This window comes from Hypomesus nipponensis, chromosome 10 (genome assembly GCF_054491055.1).
Source record: "Hypomesus nipponensis isolate SF chromosome 10, ASM5449105v1, whole genome shotgun sequence".
Taxonomy (NCBI): Eukaryota; Metazoa; Chordata; class Actinopteri; order Osmeriformes; family Osmeridae; genus Hypomesus; species Hypomesus nipponensis.
The window spans coordinates 11,756,726-11,771,166 of record NC_140370.1 but is presented as its reverse complement, the minus strand read 5'-3'; the positions used below and the strand labels follow the sequence as shown (position 1 = coordinate 11,771,166).

Below are 14,441 nucleotides of genomic sequence, written 5' to 3'. Positions count from 1 at the left end.
CCAGGTATGTTGAGACTAGAATGAGGACCCGTCGTCATTAATACCCTCTTTTGTTGCTCAGTTAAAAACTCCTTATCAAGATCAACTTTCATCCAAAGTGTTTCATCAGTAGGCTATGTACTGTACTGTCCAGCACTAAGACACCGGATGGAAGAGGAGCCATAAGGGTTGCCTGTAGTCGGACACCAGCAAACACTAGCAGTAGTGAGTCAGCCTCATACACACCTATTAAACAGAATGATCATCCATCACACTCTCTTTGGCGCTCTGGTTTTTGCTGTTCAGATGAAATGGACATGACATATCACTCGGGTAAAAAACAATAGTCTAAAAATAGAGCGAGGGTGTATGTGCGGGTGTGTGTGCGTGTGTGGGCACTTCAGAACGTACGGCCATTAACTGTGGCTTGGGACTACCAAGATCACAAAAAGGCACACATACACACACTTTTCTGCTATGCTTGTGATAAATACACTGCAGGCTGCAGTACAGTGGGACTCAGCTTGTGACCTGTGACCAGACGCATGTTGGGGTTTTTCTTCCATGTTGTGCACGTCACATAGTCGACATATCAGTAGAAAGAGACTATGCATATTGACCTGTTTTTCTCTTATAGGTCAATCATAAATGATTGACTTACACCAGGATTGCATAAGGAGCCTTGGTTCACTTCTTAACACGTGTCAAGTTCGACACGGTGAGTTTATATGAATTCAGTTTCCTGTCATTCAAGGGCCTGCGCACTTCAAGCCCACTGACGCAAGAGCTGGAAAACGCATCTTCACTTCAACAGTAATTCCCTGATTAATGTCATCTTGTTCATATGTGGCTCGTGTCATGATGACAGTGTTTGTTTGTGTATTGAGCCGTATTCCTCTCTGCCACTGGGCAAAGAAAAAGAGCGAGCGGAACAGTCCCTTCAGCGAGATGACGCAAGCCGGCCGATGATATCATAATATACATCTGGATAGACGAGGGAGAAGGAATTCATGGGAGTTGAGAGAGATTCTGAACAGAAAGCTGTATTTTAATAAAAGAGATCAGTTTTAGAGTTGGAGTAACGATTCTGGACATGGATAATCTTCCCACTGGCTCGCTCCAGATGAATGAACAAACAAGTGAAAGTTGGTGCGAAAACTCCCTACGCTCAGATTGTGGTTTGAACAGACATCAAGTTGGGTTTAACACACCTCTGGCCGGACTTATCCAATAACTACACACACAGGCTGTTAGAAGAAAGTCTATCTACTCAGTAAAATTAAGGACTAGCCTTATCTCAGCACAGGGTGAAAATTACAATAACATCCACTTATCATATTAGCCCCCGGACAACATCCAAACCTTCGACACAGGTCTGTTTTTCACCCAAACACTTAAAATGCACCTTGTAGAGTCGAGTCTGCGTTGAAGAAATGGCAGATAGTCTGTGACATTGCCAATGTCAGGAATCCTCAGGGCTCACCAATGCTTATGGATAAATTATGGAGTCAAACACATGTATTTGCTTTGGGGCACGTTTAAAGAGAACCTCAACAGCAGCAGCTTGTGCTGGAGAGAGGGAGAGAGATGGAGGGGTAGAGAGTAGAGGAAGAAGTGGGAGGGGGGGAGAGAGGGAGGGGAAGAGGGAGGGGAAGAGAGAGCTGATGCAGTGTGTGTTTGTGGGAGGGAACTGAAAGGAAGATAAGAAGAACAGGGGAGACGCAGGGCAGGAGCAGAGAGACGGGGGAGGGTCTCTCACCGTCTAGCACGGTGAGTTTGGCGCTGGTGTTGATCTCCCCGGCGCTATTGGTGGCGGTGCACTCGTAGATAGCGTCGTCCCGGACGGTGCGCAGTGGCTGGATCCGCAGCACCGAGCCAGAGCTGTCATCGAAGTCGATCACCTGACGAGGATGGAACAGAAAACTGTGTATCTCTCTAGACAATCTATCTGGTAGTCCCAGTGCTGACCCTACGCCTTCTCCACACACACACACACACACACACACACACACACACACACACACACACACACACACACACACACACACACACACACACACACACACACACACACACACACACACACACACACACACACACACACACACCTCCAGATGCACACTTACATACACACACACGGTCACTCTCTCTCCCACACACACGGTCTCCCAGCAGTGTGCAGTAACATCACAGACAAGGTGTGATATCACGGACAGGGTGTGACATCACAGACAAGGTGTGACATCACACCAGCTGTGATCTCTCACTGTGCCTACATAGGCTAGCACAGTATAGGTGCAAGGAGAAAGGAGAGAGATGAAGAGTAGGACGTTCATACAGACTCACAAAGGCGAGAATAAAATCAGGAAGAGAGTGAAAACATGTGAACCTAGATGAAGCAGACTATATAATATATATATATATATATATATATATATATGTGTGTGTGTGTGTGTGCGTGTGAGCCGGCAACAGCTTGCCTGTTGGCGCTCACATAACCCTGGGCTACGGAGGCACACACCTCAAAGCGCTGGGAGCTGACTTTCTTCCCCTTCTTCATCCAGGTGATCCTGGGCTTGGGCTCTCCCGTCGCCTGGCACACAAACGACGCCACTCCGCCCGAGATGCCCGTCTGGTCCTCTGGGGTTTTGACGAAACTCGGCTTGCCTGAGAGCGTCACAGAGAAAGGGAGAGGGCGGAGATAAAGACAGGATGTTAGCGCCAAGGTCACACACAGCTTACCATGTAAAAACGGGTTACCTACGGATATCGTTTACTCGATAACAAAGCGGACAATAAAAGAGTTCTTGGTTATTGTCGCTATGAACACCTGTGGTGGTGGAAGAAGCTCTGTCTCTTCACCCTCAGCTTTCCGTACACAAAGCTGGGATGAAGGCACTCCAAAACAGGGTGTTACAGGCCTTATTATGTTCTCCGAAGGAAGTAGACAAATCAAAAACATGGACTATTCATCCTGTATTAAGCAAGGAGCACAGTCCATGGGAAGAGGACACTCAAATCATCCATCAAATTACGACCGTTTCGATTAAACTTCAAATCAACCCCGTCGAAACTCCGAAAGGGACACGGCGTTAAAGTCTCTGTTGTTGCTATGCTACAATGTTATTACAGAACGCTCCATTATGTTCTACTGTTTATGTGTTGACAAGGCCCAGCTTAAGACATCGGCACGGCTTTTTCCCTCGTTTTCATTCCCCGCGCACACGTCGTATTTCAAGTGTGACGGAAACAGGCTCGTGCCACGCCCTGCAGCTTAACGTGTCCAACGACGAAACCCAGTCAAGCGCCACCCCAACTAGGTGACATCAAAACAAATATGTACACTAACACATGATGCAGAACCTTCTAAACACGCCATTGAACACCCGGCACTGTAAAGTCATCTAGAACATGCTGGAGATTTGACAGCCCTTATTATCTACCGTGCTACATCCTGTTTCACCTTCAGCTGTGTAAGATAGAGAGGCAGAGGAGGGAAGCTCACCTCAGCCCTAGTCATGGAGGGGGGACCCTGCCCACACAGACACACTAGGCTTTGAATTACCACTGTATCGCTGTGTACACATGAGGTGCGTGTTTCCCCCGGAACAGAACACAACATGGAAAGACCAGTCTTCCCCCACAAGCCTCTGTCTTTTTGTGTGTACTAATAGAAGATTTGCGGGCAACAAAATCAATATCTAGTTAACATAACATAGCACCTCCTGCTAGACACACACGCAGTGTCTCTGTCTGCTCCCGCTGAATCATCCTCCAGCTCATTGCCAATGCTACTTCTATGGATTTATGTGTGTGTGCCTGTGCCTGTGTGTGTGTGTGTGCGCGTGCGTGAGACAGCGTCTGTGTGCTGTGTGTGTCCTCCCGCTGCTGGCAGGAGGAGCGGGGGGGGGGGGGGGGAGAGGAGTGGTGACGGTGTGGCACATGTTGTCCTTGCTCTAGGACATCTCCACTGCAGCTCAGCTTCTTTTAACCCATCACCAGGACCATGTACCCTGGCTGTGTAAGCACTAGATTCTAGATATGTGAACTGCGTGCTACAAAACGAGGGCGGTATACTGCGGGGAGATTGCGTGTGTATGGGTGTGTGTTTGTTTTTCGGGGGCGTGGGGCGGGGGGGCGGGGGAGGAAGTAAGGTCAAAACTAAAGTGCACAAGGGAGACAGTGAGATAAAAAAACAGGATAAGGCTGTCTGTGTGGAGATTCCATTAAAAAACAAACAGGTGAAGTGGCAGTGAGTGTGTGGACTGTTTCTGTGGCTGCCTGTGTACCTGCACTGTGTAGCTACATGTGTATGCAATCTAATCCAACACATCCCGCCAGCTCACCCCTGACCTCTCCCACTACCCCTGCCAACCTGACATTTAAATGACATTTTCTCCCTGCCTCTCACTGGAGACATGGTTTTGATTGACATGACATCATAAATACACCTTTTTATAAGCCTTTCCTTTCAATACTTTAGATGAGGATTTTTTTGAAAGAATGACGGCGGTAAAACTGCACGGCAACCGCGAGAGAAATCAAGGGAAGGAAGGGAAGATTGCTCCTGATATAGCTGTATGCGTATGTGTCTGCATCATTGCCCTTAAAGAGTTCACAGCATCAGGATTTGATTAGCATCATTCAGATTTTCAAGAGTTGTTTTTGGGTAACATCTGTCAACAATATTTTCTGTTAATGTTTATCATCATATGGGGGTCATTTCCATCTCTGCTAAGTGCTACAATCAGGGGGCATTAAGCAGATTAGCGCACATGCTTCAAAATAAACACACAGACTTAAAGCCTGTATAGTGGTAGCTATAACAGGCTAAATCAAATCTGGGAGTTTTTCCTTTGGGGGTAGGTGGAGTGGGGATTGGGGGGTTGAGTAGGGATTGGGGGAAGGGGAATGACCTCACAAGAGGGCACTGGTAGCCCTTGATGAATTAATCCTCTTAACCAGACTACCATCTCTCTTCACAAATCTTCAACGTTGACCTTTGAGAGGACCTTGACAGAGTGTATTTTGGGATGTGCGCCCTTGATTTGTGCTTCCTTGAATATGCTTAGCCCGCAAACATCCGCCTTAACCCAGGCCCCTCGACATCTTTGGGGGTTAGGGTAACCTACCAATTCTTACATTTGGATGGTAGGGGTTTGCTCATGCCAAAACTATTTCCGGAAAGTTCTTATTTCTTATATTTTTGTAGTTGTCCTATTTTTCTCTCTAAACTGGCATTTTAGGAAACCCTGCTGGTAGACAATTTTCATCAGCTCTTTTCTACAAGAAGAAACACCCAGCCTCCCAATTTGTCATAGTTTAGTTTTATTTTCAGCCTGACAGATATGACACAGCCACATGAGAAATACAGTGAGATGTGTCAGACTACCACACAGTGACCTGTCTGGGTATGTTAGCAAATCTTTCGCTTAGCGCTGGAGACAGCCAGTGTGATGAGAAAGTCTTTAAGCAAACACAACCGAATTGTTACATTTATTTCATTTAAATTGAGGTTTGTTTTCCTCTCTGCCATCTCCACGGGAACACCACTACGAAAGCCACTGTAATCCAAACTGTCCACAGAAAGCTTACTTCTCCCCTCCTCCTCATTCAGGCTTCGGGTTATCTATTTCCAGATAGCCCCCTCATTCTACATTGACAGACGGGCGTTTTCTCACTGAGAACACCAGAGATAGGCACACCGGCCACCAGATTAGATCTGGCCCCCAGTCAGCCTATTGACAAATCTGCATAGATCCCTGTAATAGATAGCGTTGAGGCAGTCCATTATACGGCCCTGCGTTGTGTGTGTGGGGGGATTAGCGGGGGGTTCTCAGGTTAACTTGTGCCTCCAGCGGTGTCGCTGGGATCGGAGGTCAAGGCAGAAATGAAAGACACCTGAGGTCTTGACCTGCCAGGTCCTTGGGGTATTGTTAGAGACTCTTTTGTTCCAAACCAAACAAATCCCGAGGTGTTGGAACAGGTGACCAGGAACACCTGTCAACACACGCATTACCCTTTGACCTTTCCCGTCATGCATTTGGCAGAGCAAGGGCAGGTTAAGGTGGTGGATTGGTGAAGAATGAGGCAATTGAAAATGTGTCACGTATCAGTGAAGGGGCATGAAAGGGGGTGCTTGTCAAATGAATAAATGGGGAAATGGCTTGGTAGTGTATTTATCATGATATAGGCTCCTCATTCAGTTTGTGCTGTAAAGCTTCTGGCAACAGCGGTGCTATGGCATGTTTCCCGGGCAGCTGGACTGAAGATTCCCACTTCATGTCGGAAGGCTCCGGAGAAAAGACAGTAATGAATGCAGAGACAGCAGGGAGTCAATGGCAATGGTGTTGCCAACAGTTTGTGGATTCCCAAGTTCTGCTAGAGCACCCATTGAGAGCCACTCTGCTGAGCTGAGTGGCAGGATCGATATGCCACGGCCGAGTGCAAACCATTAATTCTAATTAATAATAAATTAGCAAGTTATCATTTTCACTCGGCACACTTAGCGGGAATTTGTCAGATGGAATCAGCTGTGGTTGCTTTTAATGGGACCCTTCCATTAAGGTGTTTTTTTCAGACCATTTGCAGAATTGCATGCTTTATTGCAATGAAGCCCATAATGCAGTCTTCCTGGCTAGTTATTTACCTAGATCAAGTAAAAAGCCTTTCACTCTGCCTGTTTAATCTCATAAACATAATGTAGCTGGAACTAACTGCACCAATATTTGCTTTATTGTAAATATAACACTGTAGCAGTAGCTTGCACTGACGAACAATCAATAACAGGGTATGTTGTTCATGAATACCAATGACCTAACCCAAATAAAGAAGCGGAGCCTCAAAAGGACAACATCCAAGCCATTTAGGCCAAACAACTCAGCCACAACCTAAACATGCTCTTACTAAACAAACAGGTTTTTATCACCCCCATTATAGGCAAGATCAACCTCTCTACAGGAAAATACACACGCAGAAAGAACAACAGCATTAAACTTTCAACCCTCCCTACGACAATCAGGAAAGGCTTCTATCTGGACCCTCCAGCTTTCATTGAATTATTCAGGACGGAGGAGAGAAGAACATAAACTCTGAGTGCAATTACCCAACTCTCTTCTCCTCCCCGTGTGAGCAACATTAACACTATTAGAGCTTTTATCCTTACAAGACTTGCGAGGCGGATACAGTAACTATGTCCCCAGTCTGACTCTCCAACACTGCCTGGTCTTGACAATACGCAGTTGTTCTGAAGAACAATGGGCGTTTAATACCTAAGGTACTGGCCAACACAGCCAAGGTGAGCTTTCATAGCTGCTATTTATAAATGCCGTTGTTTAGGCTCTAGTGGGTGTTTGATGATAAAGATCTTCCCCACATTAAGATGAATTGTATCATATAAAAAGGTGGGCCTGAGGTTTCGCATGACTTGAGGCGTTTCCACTGGCGCCCTCCCTGTCTGTTCAAACGTGCCACGTTACCTGTGGCCAGGCATGTCATCAAGATATCAGTTCAAAGAGACAAAGACAGACAAAGATGCACTGTAGTAATCACCCTACTTGCCTCGGATGGAATGTCCCTGTACTTACTGTAAGTCGCTCTAGATAAGAGCGTCTGCCGAATGACTAAATGTAGTAAGTGTGTCTCGAAATTCTCTGGCCACATAACACAAAATGTATTTTTAATAGGACACAGTCTATTAAAACACTAGCGCTTTCAGCTAATGTAACGAATGCTAGACGATTAGATGTTTTGAGCTTTAGCTACAAGCTTCTTTATGACTTTTTTTCTCCTGAGACTTATAGCTCCTTGATTTAGGTTAGGTGTTTGATCTTGGTAGTAACTGCTTCATTGCCAGCGAGTGAGAAGGTGTACAGATCCTCTCTCACTGTCGAGGGAAACCCCAACTGAAACCCACATGCAGCGGATCATTCTAGGTGCTTGCTTGCCAGAAACATCTCCCACTGCAACTCCACTACAATTGTTAGACTATGCACTTTCTTTCTTTTGAGGTATTAAAAATAATTTTTATAACATAAGAACATAAATGTCACATTTGTTTTGCCGTTTTAAACTGACTTCATTCTAAAAAGGCAGAATCATACACTGTGTGCAAGACAAAGTACTTTATGATGCCCCAGAGAGCCTCTCAGTTGCAGAAAAGTGAAAGGAGGAAAACAACATTTGAATGTATGACTATGCAGCGGCTGGAGCCCTTTGTGATGTTAATGGTCAACTAGTCTCTAAAGTGGAGGTGGGAGGGGCGTAGAGGAGAGGGATGGCGGGGGGCTTTGTTAATGCACTTGGGCTAAAGGGCAGCCGTCACCTAGGCATGGCCCCTGTCATTGATGGACCAGTTGTGGGGAAAGGGCTAAGTGATCCCCAGAGGGTGGGGTGCCCGAGGGAGGGCCAGAGATCAGTGAATGCAGGAAAGGCATGGTGGGGGTGGGGGTGGTGGCAGAGGGGGTAGGGGATCGACTCAGTCTCTTTCGGGACTTTCGTCATCCATCACAATGCAACCCCGTCCGATCCCACTAACCTTATTAATTTGTCTCCCTGAAATTAACTTTCCCAGAGAGACCTCCCTTGTTATTGTTCTCCCATATTTCATCCCCCTGCCCATCCTGTACAGGGGTCTCAAGTCGTTGTATTCATCCCCCAAAACGCACTGTGGGTGAAATTAAATTACGCTACAATACAGACTTGGAACAACAAACAGGCTTAGTCTATAACCAACAATCCTGAGAGTCTTGGTCTAACACTTAAACATCTGATTTGCAGTCAAGAAAGCCTAGTGATTAAAAAAAAAATCACCAACATCACAGGTATGTTTATGACACTGTTTTCCCAGGCTGTTTTGCGTGATTTTAATTGGCTTTAATTGTGCCTTGGAGGAGCAGCTGATAAACAGCAGAGCTAAAGTGACTGTAAATGAAGGCGCATTAGGCTGCACATGGAAAGGTGCAAATGAATCCTTGGACACCTTGAATATGAATAATAGTATGATTTATAGAGTGGTCCAATGAGAGGGTTTTGTGTGGGGATATTTATTTCCAATAATACTTTCAGGGATTTCATCATATGGCAATAATTACCTCTCAGCATTCACTATTTGATGCCAAACATTTATCTGTAATAATGACAGACTGACAGAGAGGCACACACCAACCAGATTTTCATGTTGAGAGAACCCCTCTACTCCCTGTCAGAGATCCCCATAAAAATCTTGACATGTGGATGATGTGGCTAATGTGAGCATAAACCTAACAATGGGAAACAGTTAGATTGAAATGTCTTGAGCCATTACTCCATGTGCCCTCTCTGGAAAGGACACTTGCTTGTCCTGTCATTTGATGGCAGTGTTGAATCCAGGCCATGGCGAAGGGTTTGGGTGACTGCCTCTGGCCCTGCAATCCAGCCGCCTAATTAAACTATTAATCTCACATCATTAACCTCCGACGACCCTCACTCCCCTCTGCCATCCTGACATTGCTGCACCAGGAACATGAAAAGCTTCTTCTCTCTCTCTCTGTCTCTTCCTTTTTTTCCATTCCATTTCCTACCTTCTTAGCCTCCCTTCCTTTTCTGTCCATTCCTCACCGCCTCTGCCCCCTCTTGATGCATTCTCCTCTCTCCCTCCCTCTCTTGGACAGTATAGTCTGTAGACCACAGCTGTGGACTAACAGCATTAGTCTCCAAGTGCTTCACCGTGGTGGATGTGGTTACTTTTAATTAAAAAGAATCCATTTCCATCCTTGTCAATTTTAGCTGGGTGACCATATGGACACTTAAAAACACAATCCAATTTCCAGCCGCCCAATACCCTTCCACGCCAACCTTTCTAACCCTCCCTGTTCTCCACTTTCAAGTCTAAACAAACAATGGATAATTGATTTACAGAGGTTTCACTCCTCTCATACAGTACATTCAGCTTCTAGTGGTTGAAACAATTCTAAAACACACTTTTATTCTTTCAGAGGCTTTTAAGCATCCCATTAAAGGAATGGGAAGACAATTATGTCCCGGCTGTGAATGCAATCCTGTAATTTGCCATTTAGGTGATATTAGGCTAACAAGTTTTGTTCAAACTCAAGTGTCTGACGTTGTCTTGGTTGGTAAAGTCAAGCTAACCTTTGAAAGCTCCTTAGGATGCCTTATTAACCTAGCTGCCGGGGGGAGTTGGGGGAACACAATGACAAGCTCACTGGACTTAACTCTCGTGAAGACAACTCATAAACAGCAGGCCCAGATTAGAACACGATAGAGCAGGGAGGGAGGCCCCACACATACATCACAGGCACATTAAAGCAAATGAAATAACTCAAAATGACAGCACAACAAAAAGATAACCATTACATTTAAGTGCAGCGCTGTGTTGTGGGTGGTGGGTGACTTTGAGTACGACCTTCCTTGAGTGCTGGTCTATTGTGTACTGGAAAGGCTGTGGAAGGAGGGGCTGATTAGACTAGGCTCCCCAGGGATCGATGGGGCGTCTGAGATCAGCACTCTGGGTAATCACACGTCGCTCGACAGGCTTCAATGATGATATGAGATAAATGATGTCACAATGTCACATAGAACTGGAACAATCATGGGTGGGGGAGGGGGTGTGTGCTTTATTCCATGTACTGTACTATTGAAACAGATGAAATTGTTCAGGCCTGCAACACTAACTGGACTGAGTCCAAAACCACAAACCAATAAACCTTGTTTAACAAGGTGGGAATGGTTTGAAGTAAGTAATTAAGTACTGTAAGCACAACAGCAAGTTTGCTCTTTAAGCATCCTGAACCAGCACAAACCCTTCCAAAATGGGAAGCAGACGACCGTAGAGTTTTAGACCTTCTGGTCTCTGGAATATAGGTAGGATCCAGATTCCTTCAGTGGTTGCTCGGTCTATTGAACTTCCTATCAAGGCTGGCATTTGAGAACATTCACAGACACAGTAATCACAGGGTTTGTTTTGTGTGGCCAGGCACTCCACCCTGTATATCTGTCTACCATGCCTTGTCATTCTTTCTACTATCAAGTACACATAGGCCTAACTGAGACCCATATCAATTACAGACAACAAATGCACACAACCCTCCATTTGTGGTAGCTGTTATCCCCCCCGTCTTATTCTAATTCTGTGTTTGTTGGTAGTCTGCACTCCAGGTAATAGTAGGCCTTCAGATTTTCACATGCATTATACTCGATTCCAACCTGGCTTCTAATGAATGCTCCGGCCTTAATGTTAATGTAATTTCTATATTTATCTTATTTCTCCCTTTTTCAGTTGTCTACACAGTTGCTTTTCCCTGTCCTTGCATGCCATCCGTCTCCTTACCTCCAGTCCTCACAAACACTATTGAATGACTATTGAATGACTATTGAATGTGGATCAGTGCCAAAGTGCACAAGCAGAAGATGCCACTTACAGTTCATCACGGCATCAGACATCACACAAAGAGCATCTTTGTCTGGTAATTAAAAGGCCTGGCTGGGTCTTTTTTATCTTGTAATGATATGATTACTCAAACTGGGGACCAGAGGGGACCTGCTTTCATAGACACACAGGGACAGTTGACATAGAAGGCATGTATATAGAATAGAAAGGCAAGCAGCACACAAAAGGTTTACTCATAGCCAATTACTGTTGAAGACAAAAGCTGCCACCTGCTACAAAAAGTGATTGACACGATTGTGTAGGCAGGCTGGTGTCCTTTTCTTTCATGTATTTTTGGGGGTCTCTCCAAACCTTCCCATTAGCACTCTTAGGCCGCTCTGCTAAAACACATGGAACATACAGGAGGTGAAAATGTGATTGAATTAGTCATAAGATAAAGGCTCTCCCAGAATGTAGTACTGGGAGCCAGTAATATAGGAATGAGGTCAGCTTAATTCTGACCCAGTTTTCAAATGTAAGGAGAGAGAGAGAGAGACTGAGAGAGAGAGAGAGAGAGAGAGAGAGAGAGAGAGAGAGAGAGAGAGAGAGAGAGAGAGAGAGAGGGGAAGGAGTGAGATGCGGGATGGGGGGGTGGTACAGTAAAACAAATCCTATCTGAGCTTCGTAGAGCAGGTCTAATTGAATTACAGTAACTCTGTGACGGAGGCCTCACAGGGGTCATGCACAGAATTAATTTTGTCCCTGAACCTGGGTGCTGCAGGGCACTGCCTCACACCCAACCCCTGCAGCCTCTAGCCCTAGTGACAGTGACATCTTTCAGAATGCTATGGCCCCGACATCCATTCAGTCACAGGGGCCAGGAGAGCCAATTCACTTCAAACCATCCTTTTTTGCCAGAGACACACTACTGTTACAAAAGCTACCTTCTAAATGCCGCTGTTGATGCTTTCTTTACTGCAATTCACCAAGGAGACTAAATGTAAATGGACTGAAGCAGTATGTTCTAAGTCTAATTAGGCAGTAAATTGCACAGCATGAGTTGATTTCTTTTAAACGTCCAAACAAACAATTAATATGCAGGCAGTAATGCGGCTACACTCTGAAAAAGCGACGCTTCTTTTAGGAGGCAGTAGACAAATGAAATGACATGATCAGCACTGTTGCTCTTAACCCAGATACAAAGTCCTAGTCCTCGTGTCTGGCTTTAAGGCTAACAAAAAGGGATTTTACAGTTCGGGACTGGTACTTACTGTCTGCATGGGAGCAGACCACCATACAGCAGAGCAGAAGCAGCATGACTGGTGCTGCCCCTCTGTGCTGGAGGGACACTGGAGGCTGGATGTTAGGCACCATGTTCCAGGTTGGTACAGCTCCCCCTCGGTCCCCACAAGAAGACACTTCCCACTCTTGGATGATCAAAAACTAACACCTGGGAGGAAACACAGAGAGAGAGCAGAGATGACATAACATTCAGATTTGCATGTATTCCAATGTGCATGACAACAGACACTAACACCAACAAACTAGCATCTGGAGAAGTGCCTATTATAAGGCACGTTTGCAAATAAAAAGCAGTGAACTATATTTCAACATGATCTCTCTAAACACATGATATCCTTATCATCTGCATAAGCAGTTCTTATTTCTTAAAAATTCAAGTTCAAGTCGAACCATAAGCTCCTTCAGCATTACAGCTGAAAGTGAAGTGAATGTATAACAATGAGGAAATTATCCTGGAGAGAAACAAAGGCTCACGGGGATACCAGGACTCAGGCCAGCCCCTCTAGCCCCCTCTAACCCAGCCTCCCACAAAAGGTGAACCGGGGGACCTCCCAAAGGCTCACTCCCTGAGGACCCCTGGCCATTTAATGTTCCCATTAAGAAATTGAAACACCGTCTTCCAGATGGGACTCAAATCTCACGAAGTGCTATGATATCACAGCATGAGAACACGCACACGCACGAGTAAACACTTAACACACGCACAAATCCTCCCCGGGGAAAGTGGGTCTGGACGTGGTTGTGGTGGCAGGTGTTCGACAAATTAACCATGATTGCGCTAGCTCTTGAATGTATTTCTCCCCTTTCCAGTTCCTCGAGATTGGTGGATAGACCGGCAAGAAAACAAACCGACAAACATTTTGGCAAAGCCTTTCTAATTAATTTTTACATTTGGAACAGGCATCAGGGAGCAACTGGGATGTTGAGATGTTGTCTCTCCTTGGCTCATTCTAAAGCCATATTAGCCTAAAGGCTGTCATGTTGTCCAACCACTAACTCAATTAGTGTCTATTGCCAAACTGGACAAGCTTACTGCACACAAAGTATCCTAACTCAATCACGTATCCCTCTACCCTTCCCCATGGCAATAAAACAAGTTCAAACGAGGGGAAGTACAGTGCACCTGAGGAGGAAGAGGATACTTCACTTTTTTTCTGGGAATTTACAAAGGAAGACTGGCAGACAGCTGCATGACAAAAAAAAACGACATGAGAAAAGTTTAGAACAAAGTCTCGGCTGATGGAAAATTCTTTGACATGAATCCTGCAAAAAGATTTTGGCGAGAGTTCGACAGAAATTCAATTTAGGAAGTTTCTTAACTTCGGTTCTGACTCAGTGCATGCTGTACAGAGCGAAGCTCATAAGCGTTGTGAAAGGAAAAGGAACTAAGTCTGGCCAATCCCACAGCCTCTTCAAAACCTAGTGTCTCAGAGCTTTGTGGGTGGTCAGTCAACTTTAGTCCAGTAATTTAACTAAGTAGAGGTGTCAGGGATACAATACGTCTAGTATTCTGAAGAGAAAAACCTTGCTTTTCTTAAGCCAGGGAAGGTGTTGAGTATCCCATTACTCATGAGCATTTCAATGCGTGTGGAAACGCCGAGACACGTAGATCTACACAAGGCCATCTCTTCGACCACCCCCTTTATGAAGCAGGGCCAAGAAAAACATTGTGGGAGGGAGGTCTTAACAAGGGGAAATTTCATCCCAACTCTCCTTTAATCTTTTCTGACAAGTTGCTTGGCACAGAAAGGAAAGACGGATGAGTGGAGGGGAGTGACGTGAAGGAATGGTGTGC

At 45.4% G+C, this 14,441-nt stretch overlaps 1 protein-coding gene across 1 annotated transcript in view; it reads right to left on the bottom strand.

Annotated features, from left to right (window-relative positions):
- The window catches only part of LOC146271736 (receptor-type tyrosine-protein phosphatase F-like), a 108,247-nt gene that overhangs the window by 60,171 nt on the left and 33,635 nt on the right, over positions 1–14,441 (bottom strand). Inside the window, 3 exon segments of the mRNA XM_084706537.1 lie at positions 1,739–1,880; positions 2,501–2,646; positions 12,616–12,794. Of these exon segments, the coding sequence (XP_084562663.1) occupies positions 1,739–1,880; positions 2,501–2,646; positions 12,616–12,718 (391 nt within the window). The 5' untranslated portion in view covers positions 12,719–12,794.